The sequence below is a fragment of the Microcaecilia unicolor genome, chromosome 4, assembly GCF_901765095.1.
Source record: "Microcaecilia unicolor chromosome 4, aMicUni1.1, whole genome shotgun sequence".
NCBI lineage: Eukaryota > Metazoa > Chordata > Amphibia > Gymnophiona > Siphonopidae > Microcaecilia > Microcaecilia unicolor.
Window position 1 is genome coordinate 21,484,752 of NC_044034.1, and position 25,435 is coordinate 21,510,186.

At 41.8% G+C, this 25,435-nt stretch overlaps 1 protein-coding gene across 1 annotated transcript in view; it reads left to right on the forward strand.

Annotated features, from left to right (window-relative positions):
* Nucleotides 1-25,435, forward strand: part of FAM168A (family with sequence similarity 168 member A) — a 133,582-nt gene that overhangs the window by 50,785 nt on the left and 57,362 nt on the right. Inside the window, 1 exon segment of the mRNA XM_030200023.1 lies at nt 473-553. Coding sequence (XP_030055883.1) covers nt 473-553 — 81 coding nt within the window.

Genomic DNA, 25,435 nt, shown 5'->3' on the forward strand with positions numbered 1-25,435 from the left:
TATTGGGGGTAGGTGTGTGTTCTCGGAATGGGGGGGGGGGGGGGAGAATGAAGAATGGGGCCAATATAGACTTCAATGGCTTTCTATGCTGCCTCAGACTTGGCAGTGAGTTTCTCACATTGTGCCTACTCTATGGATGTCAGTGCACAGCTCTGTATTTCTGCAGGTTAGGTAAAAGGCTACTTACCACTATATGTTTTAATATGCTGTGCGCCAATGTCTACCGTGTGGGTTAACTACAGTGTAGAAACATTTTCCACATTCAATGGCCAGTATCGAGCAAGTAAACTGCTTGTTAGCCATGTTCTTCTGCCTGCAGTAGCTTTTTGCATCAGCCCCTAAGTTTGTAACTCAACCATTTCCAGTTAAATTTTTCTGTTTTCAAATTTCTGCTGTTTCCATTTTCTTCCCTGGAATGCTTATGCTTTTGTATCATAAGATTGACTTTGCAATTGTTCTTTTTTCTCTGTAGGGTATCCTGCTGGTTATCCACCTACTGCCCCTGCCTACAATCCTAACATGTACCCTACCAGCAGCCCTGGCTATGCCCCAGGTAAGTTCATGTTCTAACTAGAAACCCTTTACGAATACAGCTACAGAAAACTGCATGCTAATTATTCTTGCCAGATCTCTTCTCAGTTTATTAAACGTGATGATTCACATTTGCTTTCTTCTGCTACTTGATGGAATAAAGAAGAAACAAAATTGTTTTATCATGCAGCATCCCACTTGATCAAATAATTTTGAAAGAAAAGAACTCTATAGTTGTTCATTTGTGCACTGTTTACAATGATTATAAGAGTGAAGTAGCATTGCCTATTTTATTTTTTTTATATTATGCTGATAGTGTACAGCACTGTAAAAGATAAAGAATGAAAAATGAATAGTTGTTATACCAGTACAGTAGATAAAAAGAAACCTTTTCTCAAACAACTAACAGTCTTATAATAGGACTGGGACATTCACATGCATGTAATTCTACTCCAGATATTATCTGAAAAAAATCAAAATATTTAACACCCATTCTAGATCTAAGAGGACTCAAGTTCCTTCTTTGGAAAAAAAAAAAGTGTAAGATGAACCCTAAATACAGTCGTCCTACTTCTGGATCTGAAGGATTAGCTATGTCCCCTAGATCTCAAAAATGCTTTTACTTGCATACTAATTCAAGCCCTGCATAGGAAATACCTTTGTTTCATATTGCAGAGTATTCACTGGCACTACAAATTCTTTCAGGTTTTCTGTAGCCCCAAGAGTGTTTACCAAATGCCAGGGGTTGGTAACAGCTCACTTCAAGAAAGAAGACAGCTTAATTTTTCATATAGTGCTCCTGTCCCTAAGTAGCCAGTCAGTGACTTCAAAACAGTCACCCATCTGCTCTAGTCTCTGGAGTTCCTCATAAACTTTGTAAAATCAAAAGCTTCAGTGTATCAGAGGTTTAATAGATAACCAGCTGGGGAAAACAGTTATCCCAAACAAGAGCAGAGACTCTGGGATCACCCAAACCTTTTTGCACACATCAGGTTTCTCAGCTCAGTCTTGCAGTTCTCCTCAGTCACATCATATCCATTGTCAATGTAATCCTGTGTCTTCATGCATCAGGTACATTGAGGAACACAATTCCAGTGAGATCAGTTGGCCCAGCTATTAACGATACTCGACTGGATTATTTGTCCCTCTGTTGGTGAACATCTTTGTCAAAGGACTCCCATTCCTTCAAGTTCACTTCATGTGGTGTTAACCATGGACATATCCAGTGCAAGATAGGAAGCTCACACACTGTCCCTTCACACACAAGGACTAAGAAAATATAATGAAATCAAACTTTAGAGCTCAGAGCAGACTTCACTGCTCTTGAAGTTTTGTCGCAATATTGTCTGGCATGACAGTCTTAGTTCAGATAGACCTTCAAATGACTATACTTTGCCATAATTTGTATTGTTGTTCGAATATTTTTACTGCTGTAATTGCCTATTGCTCGTGTTTGATCTATTCTTACTGTACACCACCTTACTACTACTACTACTATTTAACATTTCTAGAGCGCTACAAAGTGTACGCAGCGCTGTACAAACACAGAAGAAAGACAGTCCCTGCTCAAAGAGCTTACAATCTAATAGACAAAAAGTAAAGCATTTAAATTTAAAATATTTAAGCAGTCAAGCACAAGAGAACAGTCACAGAAGGACAGAAGATGTGAAGGGTGGTCAGTGTGATTAGGTGTAACTCTGGTTGGAGTAGTGGGAGAAGGTGATAGAAGAATAGAAATGGGTGAGGTAAAGTAATGAGTGGGTTGATAGGGAGGTTATATAAGACATGTCACTCTAGGGGTGGGTGGGTAGAGGGGTAGGGTGGGTGGAAGCAGGAGAAGGTATTCTCTGCAGCCTATCTGTGAGATGGAAAATGCTCTCTGAAGCTGCTGCTATAAGTTGTTAGTTTTCTCTCCCTGAAAGAGATCCAAGCCACACCCACGAAGTTCAAACTGTCAGTGGGGAGGGTGAGGGGAGGAAATGGCAGTGCTTGATGAAAAAGAGAGCTCAGTTTGATAGGAGATATACTATAGGATGTCATTCTGAGGCCAGGCTAAGTCTAAAGCAGGAGAAGGTATTCTCTGCAGCCTATCTGTGAGATGGAAAATGCTCTCTGAAGCTGCTGCTATAAGTTGTTAGTTTTCTCTCCCTGAAAGAGATCCAAGCCACACCCACGAAGTTCAAACTGTCAGTGGGGAGGGTGAGGGGAGGAAATGGCAGTGCTTGATGAAAAAGAGAGCTCAGTTTGATAGGAGATATACTATAGGATGTCATTCTGAGGCCAGGCTAAGTCTAAAGCAGGAGAAGGTATTCTCTGCAGCCTATCTGTGAGATGGAAAATGCTCTCTGAAGCTGCTGCTATAAGTTGTTAGTTTTCTCTCACCTTGAGTGAATTCCTTCAAAAAGGGCAGTAAATAAATCCTAATAATAAATAAATATATTCTGTATAAGCAGATAAGGATATGATGACATCTGCAAGAAAATACTAAAGATCTGGAACTGAGTTATTGGAAAGGATGTGCCCCTTGGAGACATACCTTCTTGTAGTATAGAAAATCATTGCAGATCAGCTCAGCTGTTACCCAGTTTGGATGTACTAGAGAACATTTTTCACCTTTGGAGAGTCTGAAAAAAAAGACCTTTCATCTTTCTACTTCGGGAAACCAAGTGACAGCATAAATGGAACAAGGCCATTTATGCCTTTCTTCCTTATTTTAATAGCAAAAGCTTTACAGATAAATAAAATAAGGTCTTGGTAATCTTCATAGCCCAAACATTACCTGGCCTCATCAAACCAGTTTTCTTTGACTATACCATCTGTTATCAGGATGCCAATATGTCTGTTGGATCTCCCTTTTTTGTTTACCAAGAATCAATGCAAAATTCTACACCCAAACATCCACGTGATAGCTTTCATAGCCTGGATGTTCAACTCACCTAAATATAGTCTCTCTATGTTTCTCAGGAAATGGAAGACATTCTGATAGCTTCATGGAAACACTGCATAAGAAAATCTTATAGCTTTAAGAGGAAATGAGACTTTCTGTATGCAGCAAAATCTGAACCTCTTTACCTGCTCACCTGAAGCCTGCTTTAGTATCTATTGCATTTTTCATCATCTGCCCTTCATACCTTATAAATGTGAATTTCAGTTCAGTAGTAATGTACCTGTGCAGGCCAGGTTCATGACGTTAACCGTGAGTCCTATAGGATCTCACTGTAATTCTGACTCAGATCATGAAATCTCCATTTAAGCCTATGAATTCAGCAGACTCAAAATATTCATCGTAAAAAGTGACTTCAGCCAAAACATTAAGGTGCAGATGATCAAAAACCTCACACTGTTCCGAACAGCGCTGTAAAATTCGCACCAGAAATGTGTGGGGCAATAACGCCCCTATGATTTAAAGCTAGTAGCATGCAAATTCATGCACGCTATTAGCTCTGATCATTGGAATACTTCTGTTGGAGGACTGTGCCTGGGCATGCGCCCAATGCACAATCCTCCTACAAAAGTTGTTTGACAGGTCTGGGCTGTCCAAAAAAAAAAAAAGCCCGGACATATTAAACATTCCAAGGGGCTGGAGGACCTCCAGAGCCCAGACAGACCTGACCCAACCGCCCCCCCCCCCCCCCCCCCCCCCGCCAGAAGTGAAGACTGGACCTCCAGCCCCGCCCTGATTGGTTTAGAGCCCCCTTGCCCTGACTCCCCACCCCTGACAGAAAAAAGGGCTGGAGATCTAGCACCCCCATCCCGGAGGTGTAGCAGCCCTGAACCCCCCCCCCCCCCCCCCCCACAACCGTAACTTCAAACGACAGCATCTAACCCAGCCCACTGGACCACCAAGGTCTTTTAGTGTTTGGGGGGTGGGGGGGGACTGGACTTCCAGGCCTTGTATTTGGGGGGTGGGCTTAGGTTTGACAGGTCTAGGAGAAAATCCTGAACCTGTCAAACCTCTTTCAGGTACCCCCCCATTCCTTCCTTGCTCGGCAAACCCTAACATTAGCTCCGATCTGGCGTTAGAGTTTGCAGCAGGAGCAGCACCCTTGTTTGGCATGTTGCCCCCCCCCCTTCCCCCCCCCCCCCCCCCCCCCCCCCGCGCTGATCATAGGGGAGGAATATGGGAGATTCATTGCATGCATTTGTATGCAATTAACGGTCAGAGCCGGCAAGCACTGGAATGGAGTTACTTTTCTTTTGTTAATAATGTTTGTAAATGGCCTAGATTTGGAATTCTGTAGACTGGCGATTCATTAAATTCTGAAATAAACATAAACATTTCTTATTCTCCATATCTATAAGTTTTCCACAATAGGCTAGTACATTGTACACGCCCAGTGTTCTTGCCAAAGATGGTATCAGACTTTCACATAAATCGTTCCATAGTATTTCCCATTTTCTTTACAAGGTCTTGTTTCCACACAGGTGAGCAATCCCTACACGTGCTGAGTTGTAAGACAGCACTAGCTTACTGTATGAAAAGAACAGCTACAGTGTCACCCTGAATAGCTTTTGATCCTAGCAGGTTATGAAGTGTGATATCACAAAGATCTTTATCAAATTGACTAGCCAGCTGCATATCTCTCACTGCTGAAACCCCACAGATTTTGCTCGTTTTCCTTCCTATTTTATTTATTTGGATTTTGCTCGCACCTTTTTCAGTAGTAGATCAAGGTGAGGTACATTCAGGTACACTGGGTATTTCCTTGTCCCAGAAGGATTCACAATCTAAGTTTTTATCTGAGGCAGTGGAGGATTAAGTGACTTGTCCAAGATCACAAGGAGCAGTCAGTGGGGTTTGAACCGGGCACCATCTGGCGAGCCGCAGGAGACTGATTAGCACACCAACCTGCAGAGAATGAATGCAGAGATCAACTCAGATCCATCTTTAAAGATATGCTAATATTCACTATCACCGAAAGGTGGACATGCTTGGCTGTAGGTGATGACATTGGCTGAGAAAAGTATCGGGTAAGGGTCAGTAGGCTGAGGATGTATAGAAAGTGGTAGTGTGGGATGGGACAAATGTAGGCTCTGGCAGACTGGATTTGGCATGTAGGTAAGTAAAGCTCAATATTCAGCCGGTGGTGAACAGCATTTTGCTGACCTGTGCTGGCATTATACATGGAAATTCAATGCGGGGCCATTTCTGGGAATAGGGAGCATCAAATTATAGAAAAGAACAGAAGAAAGAGGAACACAAACATCTTTGCTGTGGAATCCTCATACTCTTCCGTGACTTGGAGCAGAATCATCCCAAGGGCTGTGTGAGCAGTGCAGCATCAAAGGGGAGAGGGGTGTACAAAACTTGCTCCCTCTCCACTATCTTCCTGTGATAGCCACAGTGCAGTGGGTAGGATGGGGATGCTAGGTGGCATGTCTCAGCAGCTCAGAAATGCAAGTGTCAAAAGCTGATTCCAAAACAGAGGTCAGATAGCCTCAAGTGGTCCAAAGGCTGAGTAACATTGTATTTCTTGTTGATTTGCAAAAATGATCAGCTTAGCAATATTCTTGATTTTCTGAAGCACCTGAGAAAACTCATGAAATATAAAGATTCTGTTGTTTCTGAGGTGTCTGAGCCTACTGTTAGGGCGTTGAGTCAATGCAAGAACATGATGAGCTTGGTTGATTTTTAAAAAGTTCCTCTTTACTTCAAGTAAGAGTGCCGTGACAGCCATCTTGATTAGTGCCTTCTGATTTTTTTTTCCAGTAAACCCCCTATCTACAAGTTATTATGATGATTTCAGTTCTCCAAGTCCTTATGCTGCTCCTCTAGCACCTTACATCTGTGCTTGAGGCAGTCAATATTATTGCCATACAAGATAAGACAGCAGCAACTAGAAAATATGTGCCTCTGCGAGCGCATGGTCTGTTTGTTCTAACCCATCGTCCAGCAGCAACACATTGAGGCTATTCGATAATCAATTAGAAGTGATTCTATATATCCAGGAAATAACTTTGGTCCAAAAACTCTGAATAAGCAGGCTGACCCACCAGATATGAAAGTTCTCAACATTCCTCCAATAGGAGAGGGACAGGCACTAGCACGTCTTATATAACCACTCTGGGGAGTCGTGCCAGCAATAGAAAATATTGTAGCCATTTTCTTGGATGTTCACACTAACAGAGCACCGCCTTCTTAGCCTTAGTAGTTTGGGCTCAGGGTAAGCCGTTAGTGTAACTAGGTTTGAATAAGGTTTGAACAAGTTCCTTGAGATAAAGACCTAGAGAAAACCACTACCTATCCCAGAGTGTAAGAGCATGAAATGTACCTACATTTTGATATCCTGCCGGGTACTTGTGACCTGGATTGGCCACCATCAGAAACAGGATTCTGGACTTGATGAACTTTTGGTCTGTCCCATTATGGCAGTTCTTAATATGACAAATCATAAGAGGATAAATTGGTGATGTGTGTTCTCTCACGGATCTAGCGTCATATTTTCTTTTATAATAGTCATAAAATCCCTTTTACCATCATTCAACTCAGTTCATGTCTCTTACATATTCTCAAAAAGACAATCTAGATTCATTTAGTCACACAAAGTTAATCGTGATTGTGCTCAGCACCAAATGGATAATTCTTCCAGAGTTTCATGAAATGAAAAGTCTATAGATCTTTACTGCTTATGCACAGGTGTTTCTGCTGTGCTGTAGCATCTCAGCTTTGTTCTGTTTCTTCTTGTCCACCAGAGATGTTGGCTATAGATTCTTCCGTAGCCTTTCTGCTTTTCCTGGCATTTTGCCTAGTTTTCAGGTTTTGCTGCTAAAAAAATAAAAGTAGTATGAAGGTTTTGTAGTTCAGCAGATCTCTGCTAGCCTTATTTCTCCTGAAACCTTCATCAAACTGCCCATAATGTCATAGTACATCAAGATGGCTGTAACTCAGCAAACCTGATCACAGGTCAAAAGACTTCACAACACCAATGATCTGGAGCTCCAAGTGTTTTACATTTTCTTCGCAATCTCTCAATGCTAGTTCAGACTGACAGTCAAGTTGCCATATTTTATGTCAACAAACAAAGAGAAACCGGTTCCCTTCAGGAAGCAGCAAGAATTTGGGAGTTTGCAGTCTTCAATCATATGCAAATTCAGGCTGCTTACATCCTGGGCATTTAAATCCAGATAGCCAACAGGCTCAGCAGAGTTCTTCAACCTCACAAGTGGTCTTTGGACCAGCAAACCTTGAAGAACATCTTTCAGACCTGTGGAATCTACCAAATAGACCTCTTTGATAGGAGCAAGAATGCAAAATGACCCCCTCTGTTGTTCACTGTTCTCATTTCTGAGTTGGCTGGTAAGGGATGCACTGGCCATAAATTGGTGTTTTCCCCTCCTTTATGCTTATTCCCCATTCCTCTCGTAGTGAAGACCTTGCACAACTTTCAGAAGAGTGTCCAGCACAATGATTCCTATAGCACCCCACTGATCTCATCAGAATTGGTGCCATCTTCTCAAAAGATTCTCAGTTCTTCTTCCATGCTGGTTTCTAAATATTTCCATCACTAATCACTCAGAACATAAGCTCCCTTCTACATCCAGATCTCGAATCACTAGCCCTGACCATGTCTAAATTAAGCAACATTCAGCTGCTATTCTGGTCCTCCTAAGGCTTATACAGGATTTACTAGTTCCTGGAAGAAAACCATCTACCATGAGTATTTACACCTTTAAGTTTAAGAGATTTTCCATTATTGGGTGTTATGGGGACTCTAAATTGGCATTTACTCATATCTCAAAGATAATAAAAAGTTCTTTTTACTATTAGAGACAAACTTGATCATTAAACTTACCTCTTTACCAGAAGGCAAATAAATCGTATTGCATTGGTTTGTAATTAGTAGAATCAACTATTGTAATTCATTCCTTATACGATGTCCACAATACCAAATAAAGCACTTGCAATTGATTCAAAATACAGCTATAAAATTGCTTTATGTTGCAAAGAACTTTGATCATGAAACTCCTTTGTTACAAGAAGAACATTGGTTGCCTATTCTGCCAAGAATTGAATATAAGATCCTTATAATGGCCATTGGACCTTTTACATACCAATGCCATCTTATTTGCATGCTCTTCTTCCTTACTGGCCTTCATGGAGTTTGTGATCTTCACAAGCTAACTATCAAATAGTTGCTTCTTATATGAGGTTGTGGCCGGAGTTGCTGTATAGCCCCAGTACTCTGCAATTCTCTACCATCAGATTGTTGCTCGCTCCCTTTCCTGTTCTACCTGTCTGTCTTTGTGTATTGTTGGGATTTGGTTGTCTTAATTTGTATTTTATTGTTTTACTAGTAAAAGAAGCCCGTTTCTGTGTGAAATAAAACGGGCGCTAGCAAGGGCTCCCCCCCCCACCCCTGGAGTTCCCTGCACCCCTGTCTTTGGAGTTCCACACCCCTGTTCGTCCGTCCCTCTCTGTCCTCAGAGTTCGAGCCCCCTTCCCCTCAGAGTTCCATGCCCCCTTTCTCGCTCCCTGTCCTCTGTGTTCCAGGCGCCCCTCCCCTTCGAGTTTCAGGCCCCCCCCCCTCCCGTTGGAGTTACAGGCCCCCACCTCCTGTTCAACTTCCAGGACCGCCCCTCCCCTTCCAGGACCCCCTCCCCCCCCCTTTCTCGTCCCAGGACCCCCTTCCCCCCTCTCTCGTCCCGTGCCCTCCGAGTTCCATGCACCCACTGTTGTTTGAGTTCCACAACCCCGCGGCTCCCTCCCTCTCTCTCTGTGGCCTCCGAGTGCAAGCAGGATGTGTGCTGCCGCCCCTGCCCTTCGTAAGTGCCGGCTGTTCTTTAAAACTTTTTACCTCCTGCTCGGCTGGCAACAGTGAAGTCCAGCACACACGAACGCCGTTTCAGACTGTCTTTGCTTTCGCTTCTGTTTCAGCTGTGCCTCTGGTCCTGTCCTCATTTCCTGTTTGCAGAAGGGCGGGACCAGAGGCACAGCTGAAACAGAAGCAAGAGTGAAGGCAGTCTGAAGCGGCGTCCGTGCGTGCTGGACTTCACTGTTGCCGGCGGAGCAGGAGGTTAAATGTTTTAAAGAACAGCCGGAACTTATGAAGGGTAGGGGCAGCCGCACACGTCCTGCTTGCAGTCGGAGGCCATAGAGAGAGAGGGAGGGAGGTTCTGGGCGGTGGAAATCAGAGGGGGGGGGGCGTAAATCTTGGACGGGAGTGGGCCCGTGGAACTCAGACGGACGGGAGTGGAGGGAGGGAAGGAGGTAGGGGGTCATGGAACTTGGGGGGGGGGGGGGGAATTCTTTACTCATCTCCAGTGGCTGGTGCTGGGTTCCCTTCCCTCTCACTTCCCATTGGTCCGCCCTGTGACGTCATCCCCAGGGTGGACCAATGGGAACTGTGTTATGAACCCAGGCATCCAGATGGAGGTGCAAATTATTATATAGGATGTTTACAGTTTTTCAGAATATTTTGTACACTGCATTGATGGTGCCTTTGAAATGCGGTATAACAAATTGCATGAAATAAATAAATCTAGTGTTTCACAACTGGTCATGATCCCATTCAGTGTTCTCTGATGCCGTTGTACACTACTTTTAGCATCTCTATCCCCTTTTAAGCTAGTGAATTTCACTTAACTCAAGCATGTCGCTTGAAAAGTGCTTTTTTATAGTAGTTATTTGAGCTAGAAGAATAATGTTATCATGTAATCCACATTTGATATACCGCCAGATCTAATATGGCTCATGGTGGCTTATTGTCAATAAGGAATAAAGAAAGTGAAAGGAATACCAACAATTAGATAGAAAAATACGACTACATATTTCTGTAGTTCCACTAGACATACGCAGCACTGTACCCATTATATGCAGGTGTTTTCTCTGTCCCTAGTGGACTCACAATCTAAGTTTTGTACCTGGGGCAATGTAGGGTTAAGGGACTGCCTTGGGAATTGAACCCAGTTCCCCAGGATCTCAGCCCACTGTACTAACCATTAGGCTATGCCTCCAAAGCATGGACACAGCAGACACACTCCCACACAGTAGCACCACACTCAATTAAACTAACACCCCACATATGAAAGAAATCTATCCCACCATATACAGTAGCAGTGCAGAAAAAAATCCCTCTTCCCCCTGGTCTCAATTTGGGAATGAACAAACCTTGATTACCTATGAGCCATGTTCAATTTCATCACAATTAGTGCTTCATACTCATCCTAAGTTGTTATCAAAGGTAGTCATATCTTCTCCAGTCAGTGACTGAGCAGACCACTGTACACAGACCACACTAGTTCTGAGCTCTGGGACAGCTTCTCATCCTAGAGCTGTGAGATGTCACCCATCAATTCTGCTCATCAATTCTGCTGTCTACAGAAAACAACTGTTAACAGATATAAAAAAAATCTATATCCTGATCTGACCATCCATTGATGATTTAAGTTTAAGGAAAAATTTGGCCTCTAAGAATATCTTGACTAACCTACAGATTACTTCTTTGGATTATCCGACAATGTGATTCTCTGGGTTTGTACAGGGACGGGGACTCGTGGAGATGAGGAACAGAGCCTCCGGGGACGGACAGGGACAGATCCCACGGGGTCAGGGTGGGGATGGGGACAGAGCTCGTGGGGACCGGGACAAACTTTGTCCCCATGTCATTCTATACTTTGAATCCTGTCAATAAACTGGACTGTTATTTATGTTTCAGTGATGCAGATGACGTTATTTTGATTTTTTTTTTGTTCTTGCCTATTTTTATTGAAAACTGGTTTGGTACTTATTTGTTATTATCAGTATATCAAGCCTTTTAAATATATAAATAAGGTAACAGCCTTACATACACTTTGTAGGCAAAATACCTCATTTTTCACTATGGTTTTCTGAAGACTTTTATCTTCTGAAGTGCTTTCAAAGGAATTAGTGAAGGTTTCCATCTAAGGTAAACTTAGCAAGATGTAAGACTTACTGGGGGGATATATAGGTTGGCTATTACATCTGCCAAAAATACAGTTTGGTTGTAACTTTTATAAAAGTGTTTTATATATAAAATGCTGAGTTACACATGCAGAAGGTCTATTATAAATTTAACAATATACATACCTACACACACAAAATTTTGTTAAAGAAGGACAGTCCTGAAACCCAAAACACCATAAAGAAAGAAACAGTGCAAGGAGAAAAAAAGATCTGTGCCACACAGTGGCATTCCTAGGGGGGCTGACACCTGGGGCGGATCGCTGATGTGCCCCCCCCCCCCCCCCGGGTGCACGCCGCTGGGGGGGGGGGGGCCCGCGCGCGCCTGTCCTTCGTTTGTTTCATGCTTCTGCTCTGCCCCAGAACAGGAAGTAACCTGTTCCGGGGCAGAGGGAGCATGGAACGAATGTCGGACAGGCACGCGCAGCACCCCCCAGCGGTGTGCACCCAGGGCGGACCGCACCCACCGCCCCCCCCCCCCCCCTCCTAGGAACGCCACTGGTGCCACACAGCAAATTACTTGTGATTTCACAGTGATAAAGCTCAGCTGAATCAATCATATACTGACAAATTAAAGCAAGAAGTATTTTTTGTGTGGTTTTTTTTTTTTTAAGATCTATGATTGATTCAACTGAGTATTATAAAATTAAGTCATACATAAATGTGCACATGGAGTTAGGTGTATTCTTGTATACAGCTTTAGAGTACACATTTTCAGTGGAGGTGTGTGGCTGGAGTTGTGATGTTTTTATGCATATTTTATGCACTAACATTTGTGTGCTTCCAAGCAGGTGTAAATGTCCACACCCACAGCCTTGGTACTATTTCTGTAGGACCTGTGCTAGTATTTTATAAAGACACATAGGGGCTTATGTGTCTTTATAAAATAGGCTAAAATAAGTACTCTTTTCCTTATAGCCTAGGTGCCTGTTATAAAATTACCCTCCTTGTGTCTATACAATTGGCAACTAGAATCAAACCCTCTAGACAGCTTTTACTACTTCTGATCTATATCCCAAGATTATTGTACCTTAAGGTTTTAGTTCTGTAATATTTTGTTGAAAAGATCTTGGGGATGGCAGAAGAGACAGTTGATTTTTTTTTCTTCTCATTCTTTTTCAGATGGTATTTTATCAGTAGATCATCTCAACCATCTCTTTAATTTAACTTTATTGTGCCTCTCCCACTTGATTAATATTCACATATTAGGGATTCAGCAACTCATTGGGGCACTTGTGAACTAGACCCTAACTGGACAGTAACTCTCTTGCCCAGCTTATGACAACTATGGATTCCACTCTCGCCCGCCCCAAACCCTTTGAAGAGGGCATTATGAAGCCCATCATTATGAGGGAGACTTAGACCATAACTGCCAGGAGAGTTACTGACCTGTTTCTCATATTGGGAAAATTGATTGGACAATATATGATTATCTTGGCCAGTCTAAAATGTTCCATCGTTTTCAGTCAAGTTTTTGAAGGAGTTAAGGGACTGAAATCCTACTGTTGTCTTGGTTAGCCTCCAGAATGCAGCAGATGGGGGCTTGGATTTGATTTTAGATCTGAATAGGAAGTTGCTCATTGCTATGAATTCCATACTGGCAGGAAATATCAATAAATATGACATTAAACAAGGTAGGAAAAGGAATAGAACAAACACAGTAGGGATGGCTTCCCATTATTTGTCCCGTTCATGTCAAATAGAAACAGAGAAGGAAAGAGACGGGTAATTAGAAACAGGGGGTTTTACAAGGAAATGAAGAAGTGCAGGGTAGATCATAGCTAAGAAATGAGATATATGGCAGGAGCCCTTTACCAAGTCCGGGGATCTCAAGAGGTGTCCCTGTACCACTACTCAGAGTAACACATGGAAAGGCATACTAGAAGGGAGGACAAATAGTAAAGAGAAAGGGGAAAATACTACAGAGGAAAACATTCTATATCTAAAAACAGGTGCGAAAGGTCTTCAGATTAAAACATGAGAAAAAAAGTAGATGACTCTGGGTGATACGTACAGGAGAAGAACAAAGGACTGTGCACAGAGGAGACTAGCGATCTAAAGACAAAATGAGAGAAATGAAAACAAATAAAGGTGAATTTAAGGGAAAGGATGCACTAATAAATCTCAGCGAGCCTCAGAGTTCAGTCCAGTGTCCATAATCATCACAAGTGAGCTAAATGTCTCTTGGGTTACAGGAATAATCACAGGGCAAGGGTCGGATCATGGAAAGATGACATTAACCAATATCCGTGTCACCACTGAAGATCTCTTGTATAGAGAGACAACCACTGCTGGAAGCCCTTTTGGGTTTGTTTGTTTGTTTGTTTGTTTGTTTGTGTTTTTATAATACACACGATCTCTAGAATACAGCAAGCAAATAAAATACAGCAGCAAGACTCATCTTTGGCAGATCACGTTTTGAGAGTGCAACTCCTCTCCATGCAAGACTGCACTGGCTCTCAATCAAAGAACGTATCGATTTCAAAGCCCAGACTTTAATCCACAAGATAATACACGGAGAATCTCCGAACTATATGATAAATCTGGTCGACCTTCCAGCAAGAAACATGTCTGTATCCTCACGAAAGTACCTCAACCTGCACTACCCCAGCTGTAATTTCTCCTTCCTGGGCAGCCATCTATGGAACACTCTCCCTAGACCTATCCGAGCAATCCATGACCACCTACCATTCAGAAAAGCACTAAAAACCCATCTATTCAAACAAGCCTACCCAAAAGACCCAGATTAATCTCATGAACCCATCTACCTTACATATACTGAAAAGAAAATGACATTGACCCAGAATCTATCTCCCACCTTACCTCCCCTCTCTATCACCTGTCTCTACCTACCTACCCATCCATTTACTACCCATCCATCCTTCTATTATGTTATACTTAATTTCCTACTTTACATAACAAAATTCTGTTACCTATTACTATGTAAGCCGCATTGAGCCTGCTTTTAGTGGGAAAGTGCGGGATACAAATATAATAAATAAATAGAATGTAGGCCATAACTGGGGAAGGAAAGTCTGAGGAATGATGCAAACACACCCACTGAACAATCTGACACTAGACAATGCTATAAAATATTTAAAAAGAGGTCATTAGAGTGATACCAAAAGTTAAAGACAAATGTTGTAATGGGAAACCTTCATTAGAGTCATTAGAGTGATACCAAAAGTTAAAGACAAATGTTGTAATGGGAAACCTTTCAAAAAACTATCAGATGCAAGATTAATCCGAGTGAGCCAATAGAGTGTCCTGTAAGGAAAACAATACAAGCAGCACTGCCTGTAGCCAAGACAAATTAAACTCTTCAGGAGTCTGTGGCATCCTTCCACAATTTCATTTACTTCAGGACCTGTATACTCAAAACAAAATGAATATTATAAATATTTCTGTTAGCTGCTGCATCAAGCTGATCCTGAAATGGGTTCTTCCGTCAGAGTGGACCTTTAGAAGGATTCCAAACCTATGAAATAACTCCGAACAAGAGCTGAAAACAAGGACGTGCAGGCACCGGAAGATATCTTTGTCCCCACACGGTGTCAGCATATCTGCAAAATCAATGTGAACTTTCAGAACACAGCTTGTAACCTAGAAGTGTAAAAACCAACCAAACTCTAGGTGCTATGTAAGCAGAAGGGCACACAAAACATACACTAACACATTGCAGTAAATTAATTAGGGATCCACAACTTCCCATAGTCACTGTGACTCTCCTCCATGCCTTTCTAAGTCAAGCAGGGAGTTAATATACTGGTGATGTATGCAGAATCGGAGGAAATGGATACAAGCCGCCACACAGTGCCATACTGCAATGATACATGCCGCCACTCAGCTAATTGGGCTGAGCATAGGGGGTAAAAAGGTGCATCAACAGGGAGAAAAAAAACTCGTAACGGAAAGCATAAGCATATGAGCACATCATATCCTATTGCCAAATGGGTTGCTCAGATCTATGAATTAAGATTAATTGCAGAAATAGACTCTGGGTACAAAAAGTGAGTACTAGATACATTTTATTTTCTAAAATCCAACAATACTCTTGTCTTTTTTTCTGTTACTAAAGCAGGAAGTAAGTCTTACAGCCTTGAGAGAAAGGAAGCAGACTTCCTCAGTTGAGCCCTATGTTAATTTCAGAACTGGGAAAAAAGCACTGACAAAACAAAAAAATAAAGCCTTTTTTTATACTAGCAAAGCAATTCAGTTAAGGAATGGATACATACATGTCTTGAGCAAGCTAACCAGGCTCTGCTCATTCTGCCTCGCCTCACCCTAAGCTTGGAACAACCTCCCCGAGTCCTTACGCCAAGCCCCCTCCCTGCCCATCTTCAAGTCTTTGCTTAAAGCCCACCTCTTCAATGCTGTGTTCGGCACCTAACTCTTACCTTTCAGGAATTCCAGACTGCCCAATTTGACTGCCCCTATCAGTCTGACTGTTCACGCGTCCTTTAGATTGTAAGCTCTTTGAGCAGGGATTGTCCTTCTATGTTAAATTGTACAGCGCTGCGTAACCCTAGTAGCGCTTTAGAAATGTTAAGTAGTAGTAGTAGTAACCCAGTCAAAGCAGACATATTAACAGCAGAAGACTGCTGTTTCTACTGATCAGACAGTTAAGGGGAGAGAGAAACTTTACTTCCTTAATTTAGTGACACAAATATACATAAAATTCTCTGTTTCTTGCTGTGTCTTACATTCCATGCATAACAAAATTGTTTGCAAGCTTATCTCTACATTATCTACTAAACATTCAACCGCTCCTACACCTTGGCTTAATATTCCAACAGATAATAAAATTAACAAATAGTGCTCTCATACTACAATATACAGTAACAAATTTCCTTTCTATCTCGGTTGGGAAGCACAACCAAGTATTTTAAACAACAAGACAAAGCTTTCCAGCAGTGCCCTACTTGATTTTAAAAAAGCACACATCATTCTCTTAAACAATACCTATTTCATCTTTACATAATCCTTTTCCTTCTACCGGTTAAACCATCAAAACTACATCCTTCACTGCAATCATTGCAGTTCTGTGAAACATTTTCTTGTACACTTAACCACCACCGAACACACTAGTGAACTAAAGCCAGCAAAACACTGTCCCAAAAGAAATATTTATTAGCTGACATCCGTCAATAATCCCATCACTGCTGTTGCATCTTACAGGGCACAAGCAATAAGGAGCCACTGTCCTGAATCATACTATACCGAACATACAGATCCTGCCTCTTTATAAGAGAAGCATTAAGGCACACAGTGCAAGCTAGAGGTTCCTTGCTTAATACAGTCTGATGTACACACCACAGTCTCTGTGCTACTGAATACCACAACTTAAAAATAGCCAAATGCCTTTGCCTGATTTACTCTTTCTTTTTCTTGGCTTCTATCCAAATCTTTAGGCCTACCAAATTAGACTTACTTAAAGAGCCCAAACTGGCCATTGGACAGAAAGGTCTTTAGTACCAGTACTCTAGTTCTTGCAATATTCGTACAAAGTAGCACTAGCCGATGGAACAAAATACATCTTCTCAAGGACAGAAACTAGAATAGCAACAGACTAAGTGCTATCAACATAGGGAAAGGAGACAGCTAGTCTCACAAGGATTGCCCTGCCCAGGGGCAACCTTACTAACATAGAAACAGATGTCCTCCATCCCCTGTAGCATTCCCACCCAGAGGGTTCAATCTGACAATATGTTCCAATCCCTCAACCCCACTGTCAAAAGAGAAACCTGAAGTACACAGCATGTCATCTGATTAGAGGCAGAGAGCACAGAGAAAAATGCAATACAAATGAAATAAAATCAAGAGAAAAAATCTACACCACACTGTCCACACTAAGCACAAGTTCCCCAAATAAATCCCCTTAAAAAAAATCTCTGCTCACCAAGATGGCTTTACTCCTGGTCTCCAGCACAAAGAGGCATGTCTGCCTCCCTCAAAATACTCAATCTCTTCAGCTGCATGTCAGGTCAAGAGAATCATGGACTAGACAGCGAAACATGTGCAATTATCTCAAAACCTGTCCCAGGTTCTCCTGGGCTTTTTCGGCACCAATCTATTGGGGTCTGCTTACGATTATCACACATTAGTAACCCATGTTCATGATGTTCCTTTCCCACATCCCATTGGTCTGGACTAGTCTGGTATTGATGACAAGGAAGGAAAAATTATGTCTTACCTGATCATTTTCTTTCTTTTTGAGGTGGGCTAGGGAGCAAAATTTGGGGTAAATTCATTTTAGTGGAAAAACCCCAGGGTAGTGCTTGTAAGGCCTGAGGTGCATGCCTTTGAAAATTCCTTGATGGAGGAGGCTTCTGGGATGGTATATTAATTTTTCTGAGGGGTGTCTAGGAACTGTGAAATTTTGAGAGACGTCTTTAGGAAATGTGTATTTTGACATTTAAAAAACACTGAAATGTTGGTATAGTTGTGTTATTGTGATATTGTAAATTGGGTGTTTAGTGTTTATTTCCCCTCAAAAATGTGTAAAAGTGAATTCATTCCATTATTTCCTATGGAAAAACCAAAATGGAGATTACTTCAGTTTAAAAAGATTCTATGTGGAGAGAAAAAAAAAACCCTGAAGGTTCTAAGAAGGGCTATGCGATTGGCTGAGCTCAGTCAATTGACTCAGCCGAAGCAGTGTTTAGGTATCAGCTTCCCTGACTGTTGCTTAGAAGAGCAGAAGTAGCCAGACGTGCTGTGCTGTGCTGGCTGCAGAAGTGTGAAAAAGGGCCTGACTTAATTGGCTAAGTGTGAGAAAACCCATTTAGAATAGTCTGAGACATTGTGGGGGTTATTCTGTAAAGGTTATGCTCCTAAATTATGAGCATACTCTATGCTCCAAAATAATTACGCTTATAATTTAGGAGCATAATCTTTATAGAATAAGGTCCTGAATGTGGTAAATGTCCATTTTTAGGTCTAATACTGAGTTGGTGATTTAAAATTTGAGTAAGATAGAGTGTGAAGAACAAACTAAAGAGCCACATTTCTTTTACAGAAAGAAAGTTCCTGTGGTATGACTGAGCTGGTCTGAAGGGTACTTGAGTGAATTGTATGATAACGTGTTTGGGTGAATGAGCCTAGGCCACTGGATTTCTTTCTTCTCCTTTCCTGTCAGCTATTGTAGTTCCTCCCTTGTCCCCATTGTATCAGTCAGTCTTCTTGATGTCTTAGTATGTTTTTAGTTCATTGTTTTTCTATCCCCTCTAGATTGTAAACTGCCTAAACACAACTTTGATAGGCAGGTTATCAATAGAAATCAAACAAAATAAAACATGGAAAAGAAAATAAGATGATACCTTTTTTATTGGACATAACTTAATACATTTCTTGATTAGCTTTTGAAGGTTGCCCTTCTTCGTCACATCGGAAATAAGCAAATGTGCTAGCTGACAGTGTATATAAGTGAAAACATTCAAGCATTACTATGACAGTCTGACAGGGTGGGAGGATGGGGGTGGGTAGGAGGTATGCATGGGGACATCAAAGCATATCATTGATATTCTAACAGGATGGGTGTGGATAGGTGAGGGGTGGGGTGATCAACAGAGACATACAGCTTTACAGAGTGGAGGAGTGGCCTAGTGGTTAGAGCACCAGGCTTGACATCCAGAGGTGCCCAGTTCATATCCCACTGCTACTCTTTGTGATCTTGGGCAAGTCACTTTTAACCCTCCATTGCCTCAGGTACAAGCTTAGATTGTGAGCCCTTGAGGGACAGGAAAAATACTCAGTGTAGCTGAATGTAACTCACCTTGAGCTACTACTGAAAAAAGTGTGAGCCAAATCCAAAATTAAAAATGAAAACAAATACCAAAATCTGTTTTTTAGGTTTTGGCTGAAAATACTTGCTGGAATCGAAACCATGTGCAGCTCTCACTCCCTCCCTCCTTCCCCCAACCAAAAGACCCCTCCTCACGGACCCACCACTTGATGGCAGCCCCTCTCCTCCCCCAGGGACAGCTCCCTCACAAATCGGAAGCCCTCTCCTGGGCCTACTTTGTCATTGGTGGGTAGTTGGCACAGGAGCAATCCCCACTTATTCCTTTACATGGCTGGTTCTTGCTTCAAAATGGCTTCCAGGACTTCCAGCGGCAGTCCCATGACAGCCATTTTGAGATTGGAACTAGCGGTGTCAAAAATTCAAAGTAGTTGAGCTCTTAGACCATAGCCAGAGCTGCAGCAGAAAAGTCCCCTGGGCAGGCACAGGGCAGGAGTGAGAACAAGAACCAAACAAGACTAGGCAGGGCAAGACAAGACTAGACAATACAAGGCCAAAATAAACCAGACAAGACAAGGCTGGGCTAAGCGAGGCTGAACTAAGCATGGCAGAAGTAGCAAGATACCAAAGACAAGACAAGGACCAGATCCAGATGAGAAAAGGAAAGCAAGGCAAAGAGCTAGAACTGGAATGCAGGCAGAACAAGGCAAGACATGGAACTAGGTTATATCCAGGTCCAGAAAAGGCAAGACAAGGGCAAAGCAATGATTGGATTCAGACAGGACTGGACTGGACTTGACAAGACAAGGTAAGGCTACAAGAACAGAGGCAAGGCTAGAGGCAACAAGAACAAACAGAAACAAGACTAGAGGACAAAGCAGGAATAAGCTAAGGCAAGGCTGAGGATAAATCAGAAACAAGTTGAGGCAAGACTGAGGACAAAGCAGGAACAAACTGAGGCAAGACTGAAGACAAAGCAGGAACATGATCAGGATTTGGCTGTAGCAGGAAACAGGGCTTGACTGTACCAGAAACCAGGAACAAAGCTTGGCTGTAATAGAAATCAGGATCAGTGCTTGACTGCAGCAGTAACCAGGAACAGAACTTAGCTGTAGCAGGAACCAGGAACAGGGCTTGGCTGGAGCAGGAACCAGGAACAACTTGGCTGGAGCAGAAATGTGTATCTGCCTCAAACATCCTCATAATAGGAGACATCAACCTCCACCTTGAAGACGACACCTCAACAGGAACACGAGAGTGCAAAGAATTCTTAAAACTCTGGGACCTGCACGCACCCAACAAGCAGCCAACACACAAAAAAGGACATACATTAGACATCATAACACACACATTTGACCCGAACTCAACTATCTTACTCACTGACACAAGATGGACACCTACATTATGGTCAGACCACCATAAAGCAAATGTCTCTCTCTACTGGCGAAAAACACACACAAACACAATCAATAAACATGAGCGAACAACATACACCACGAGAGGAAAAATAGACCCCACAACATTCTAGCAACAGATCTACCAGAACGAATGGGAGTCATTCCGTGTCAAGTGGACCAGGGGTCCCCACCTCACCATCTCAGATTTTGATGAAATTTGGTACATAGTTTCTTTATGATAAAAAACTAAGCTGTGCAAAACTTTAGTTCAAAAGACTAAAAATTGGAGGTTCTAGGGGACCTCAAGTAAAGGGTTGCAAAATGTCGCCTGAGCAAAAATGACATTTTGGGCCAACTTCCAGAAGCTGTAAAACTGGAAGGTTTAGTAGTACAAGGGGGATATTTGGAGAACCTGCACTACTTTTAGGGCTTAATGAACTGGCAAAACCCCATGTTCCTAGTCCTCTTACTTTTTGAATGGTTTAGGCTCAAACTCTGCCAAAAAAACGGCAAAAATCAATTTACAGCGATGTTGAGGCTGCTGTAGTTTCTAAACTAGTTGGCCTTTCAGGTTGATTTTTGGTAGGTGTACTAAATGCACGGCTGTAATGAGGCATTCCAATTTGCAGCACTTTCCTTCAAGTGGTTGAAAATTTATAAGCGTTCAAAGTTGGTATAAAAAGCATTTTTGCCCATTTTGGGCTATCTTTGATGCCCTTGATCTCCAGTGGGACAGCTTCAATATTCTTTCTTTTAGCACTATTAGAAAGAGCAGATTTCCTTCTATCAGAATATGTAGTTTTCATTTTGGAGTGTCTTCATATAAGGATTGCAAAAATGTCCTCAAATGTTTGCGGGCAGCAGCCTGTGATTTCTTCACTACACCCTTGATACAAGTGTAGTAAAAGTGATTCTTCTTTCAAAAAGCACCAATTTTTTAAAATAAAGAACACATTATGTTATAAAACTGTATTCAAGAAAACTAAAAAACAGGAATTTTTTTTAGGATGTGGAAGGATGAGGCCAGGTTTCATAACAGGTTTAAAGAAAACTGCAGTTAGGATGACCAACTTGGCCAATTATGATTGGTGGACCCTGTTGCAAGGCGTCTGAGTGTCTGTTGCTGGTGTTTCTTCACCCTTGCTACAGTTTGACCTCTTAGTGAACTGTAGGCATCAAAGTAAGCCTAGCAACAGACACTCAGGAGCCAGGAGGTACCAGAAGCATACAATTGGGCAATGAAACAAACAATTCTGCCTTGCAACAGGGTTCACCAATCATAATTGGCCAAGTCTAACTGGCTAAAGAAGTTTTCTTTAAACATTGTTATAAAACTGTGTTCAAGTAAACTAAAAAACAGGGTGGAAACCATTGTATACATACTTCTTGTTGAAGAAACTCGCACCTGCACCGACAGGCTCATTTATATTGAATTAAATGCCACAAATGAAGATATTAATCACTTTAGACTGAAGTAAAATTTTACCCATTGAAAACCTGATTGCAAGAATAAATGCGTTTGTTGAACTGATGCTAATGGTCATCAATGGATCCAGAAAGATCAGATGAATTTCCACTTTGCTCAGTTGGCTGTTCAAGTACATCAGAGTGTCATTTACTGACATACAATAAAAATAAAGGTTTGAAATTAATTGAAGAGCTTCTGCCTGATCAACAGAAGTTGTTACAAGAGCGTTCTGGTCAACTTTTCGATGCTGGATCAACTATTTGCCTTCATCATGAATCCTTACTGTTGAAAAAGTTTGAATTTTTGCAAAGAACCTGCTGTAACCCATTTTCCAAAGGTGGTCATAATGCAAAAAGGGGCTTAAGAGTGCTGGATGACACACTAGCAGCCCAGCTAAAGGCCTTAACAAGCAAAATATTTGTGCCGGGTCAGAAACTGTCCATCTTGTCGAAAAGACGTCAGTAACAGAGCTGCTGATTCTTTATCATCATCAACAACAGCAGATGATGAACACAGTGACATTTCTGGCAAGTTGAACACAAGTTTGACATCTCTTGGTATTTCTCCATTAAAATTCAAAAAAGTCAGCAAGCGTGATGTACGAGGCTACACCAAGCGCAAAATCAGGCGAGTGCAAAATACTTTGAGTCATCATCTTGCAGTTGCTGGTGGCTTAGACCTAAATGAGTTTGAAACTCAACCTTCTACCAGTCAGAAATGTGACAAATGTTCTGATTATGATGACCTGCTAAACTAGTTGAAAAACAAAGTCCAAGTTTCAGCAAATCATGCAGAAAAACTGCAAATACTAACTTTAGCACCAAACAGCTGGTCTATTGAAAGAACTGCCTCAGAATTCATGGTTTCAACTAGAATGGTTAAAAAAGCAAGAAATCTGAAATCAGTTTGTGGAATTCTGGCAAAACCAGACAAGAAGAAAGGTAAAGTTTTACCAGAAGAAACAGAAAAAAAAATTCTTGGCTTTTTTGAAGATGATGAATTCAGTAGACTGTGCCCAGGGAAAAAAGATTTTGTCTCTGTCAGAACTGGCACTGAAAAAATTCAAATGCAAAAGTGCTTGCTGCTTAGCAATCTAAAAGAAATGTATGTTGCATATCATACTCGAAATGGGCCAGAAGTGGGTTTTTCCAAATTTTGTGAGCTAAGGCCAAAATGGTGTGTCACTGTTGGCTCATCTGGTATGCATTCAGTGTGCATCAAAATGTGAAGCTTATGCTTGCTGGAAGCCATCTGCTGAACGAAGATTACAAAGCACTGTGATGGCTAAAACTGTGTGCAATTTGGAATGCAAAGAATGCATGCTTCACAGGTGTGAAATATGTCCAGGTAAAGATGTGCTTGAAAATTACCTGACAGAAGTGTTCAGTGATAATGACCCAGGTGAAACAATCAAGTTTAAGCAGTGGGTTCATACAGATCGCACCACACTGGAGACCAAACAGATGTATGTTGATGATTTTGTATCTGAGCTTGCATTGAAAGTTTCAAACCTGTCAATTCACCATTACATTTCCAAACATCAGACACAATACTTAAAAACTGTTAAAGAAAACCTAAATCCTTGTGAAATTGTTGTTCTCTTGGACTTTGCTGAAAACTACTCCTTTATTGTCCAAGATGCTGTTCAAGGTTTCCACTGGGAAAACAGTCAAGCTACACTGCATCCATTTGTTGTGTACTTCCGTGATGCTTCAAGTGAAATTCAGTGCATAAGTGTTTGCATAATAAGTGACAGCTTGCGGCATGATGCAATTGCTGTACATGCATTTTTGGAAAAATTAATCGCGTTCTTGAAAAGCAAAATTGGAGAAATAAAATATGTAACATACTTTAGTGATGGCTCAGCTGCACAATACAAGAACTTCAAAAACTTTGCCAACTCGTGCTATCATCAAACAGAATTTGGAATAAGTGCACAGTGGAATTTCTTTGACACAAGCCATGGCAAGTCACCATGTGATGCCATAGGTGGTACAACAAAGCGACTAGCTGCTCAGGCTAGTTTGCAACGACCTAAAAATAGCCAAATTCTCACAGCACAAGGCTTGTTTGAATTTTGTGATCAAAAAATAAATAAAATCAAGTTCATTTTTGTTTCCAAGGATGAAATTGAATCTTCAAGATCTGCACAAGAGGAAAGATTCAGTAAAGCTTCCACAGTTGCTGTAACTCGTGAAAATCACCAGTTTAATCCCATTGACTTGAACCAAATTTCAGTCAGTAGAGTGTCAAATGATTCCTCCTCATTTGTTGTCAAACTTTGTCAGTCAGATGACCCAGTGAGTGTACCTGGCATAAATGTGTCTCAACGTCAGCCTGGGCAGTATGTTGCCTGCGTTTATGACAACAAATGGTGGATTGGCAATGTCTGTGACATATCATTTGAAGAACATGATGCCTTGGTCAACTTGATGCATCCATGAGGGCCTGCACGATCATTTCAGTGGCCTAGCAGAAGAGATTCTTGTTGGATTTCTGAACAGCATATTCTAGCAGTTCTTCCAGTACCAGCAACTACAGCACTTGGACGACAGTATACATTTCCAGAAACAGCAGTGAAACTTATCAGTGAAAAATTCTTGTCACTTCAGCACTGAGGTTTTACTTGGGAACCATTAAGTCACCCCCATTAGGCTTGAGAAACTAGGCAAAGACAACCAAATGAGGCTTGGGAACCTCAAGTAAGATGCCCACCTTCAGGCTTGGGAACCTGTGCCAAGTGGCTGGACTTGCCTGGCTAGCGGGCGTGACCTCTTGGCGATGAGGTTGCCACTTCCTATTGAATTGGTAGTGGCGTAGCCACCATGGACCAACGCATGCTAAAAGCAACTGAGTGACTTATACAGCAATTAGAAACATCGATGGGCCCTATATCCGTTTCATCTATCATTCAACAATACTGGCCAAAAAACACTTTTTTTGCAATCCTTATATGGAGAGACTCCAAATTGAAAACTACATATTCTGATAGAAGGAAATCTGCTCTTTCTAATGGTGCTAAAAGAAAGAATATTGAAGCTGTCCCACTGGAGATCAAGGGCATCAAAGATAGCCCAAAATGGGCAAAAATGCTTTTTATACCAACTTTGAACGCTTATAAATTTTCAACCACTTGAAGGAAAGTGCTGCAAATTGGAATGCCTCATTACAGCCATGCATTTAGTACACCTACCAAAAATCAACCTGAAAGGCCAACTAGTTTAGAAACTACAGCAGCCTCAACATCGCTGTAAATTGATTTTTGCCGTTTTTTTGGCAAAGTTTGAGCCTAAACCATTCAAAAAGTAAGAGGACTAGGAACATGGGGTTTTGCCAGTTCATTGAGCCCTAAAAGTAGTGCAGGTTCTCCAAATATC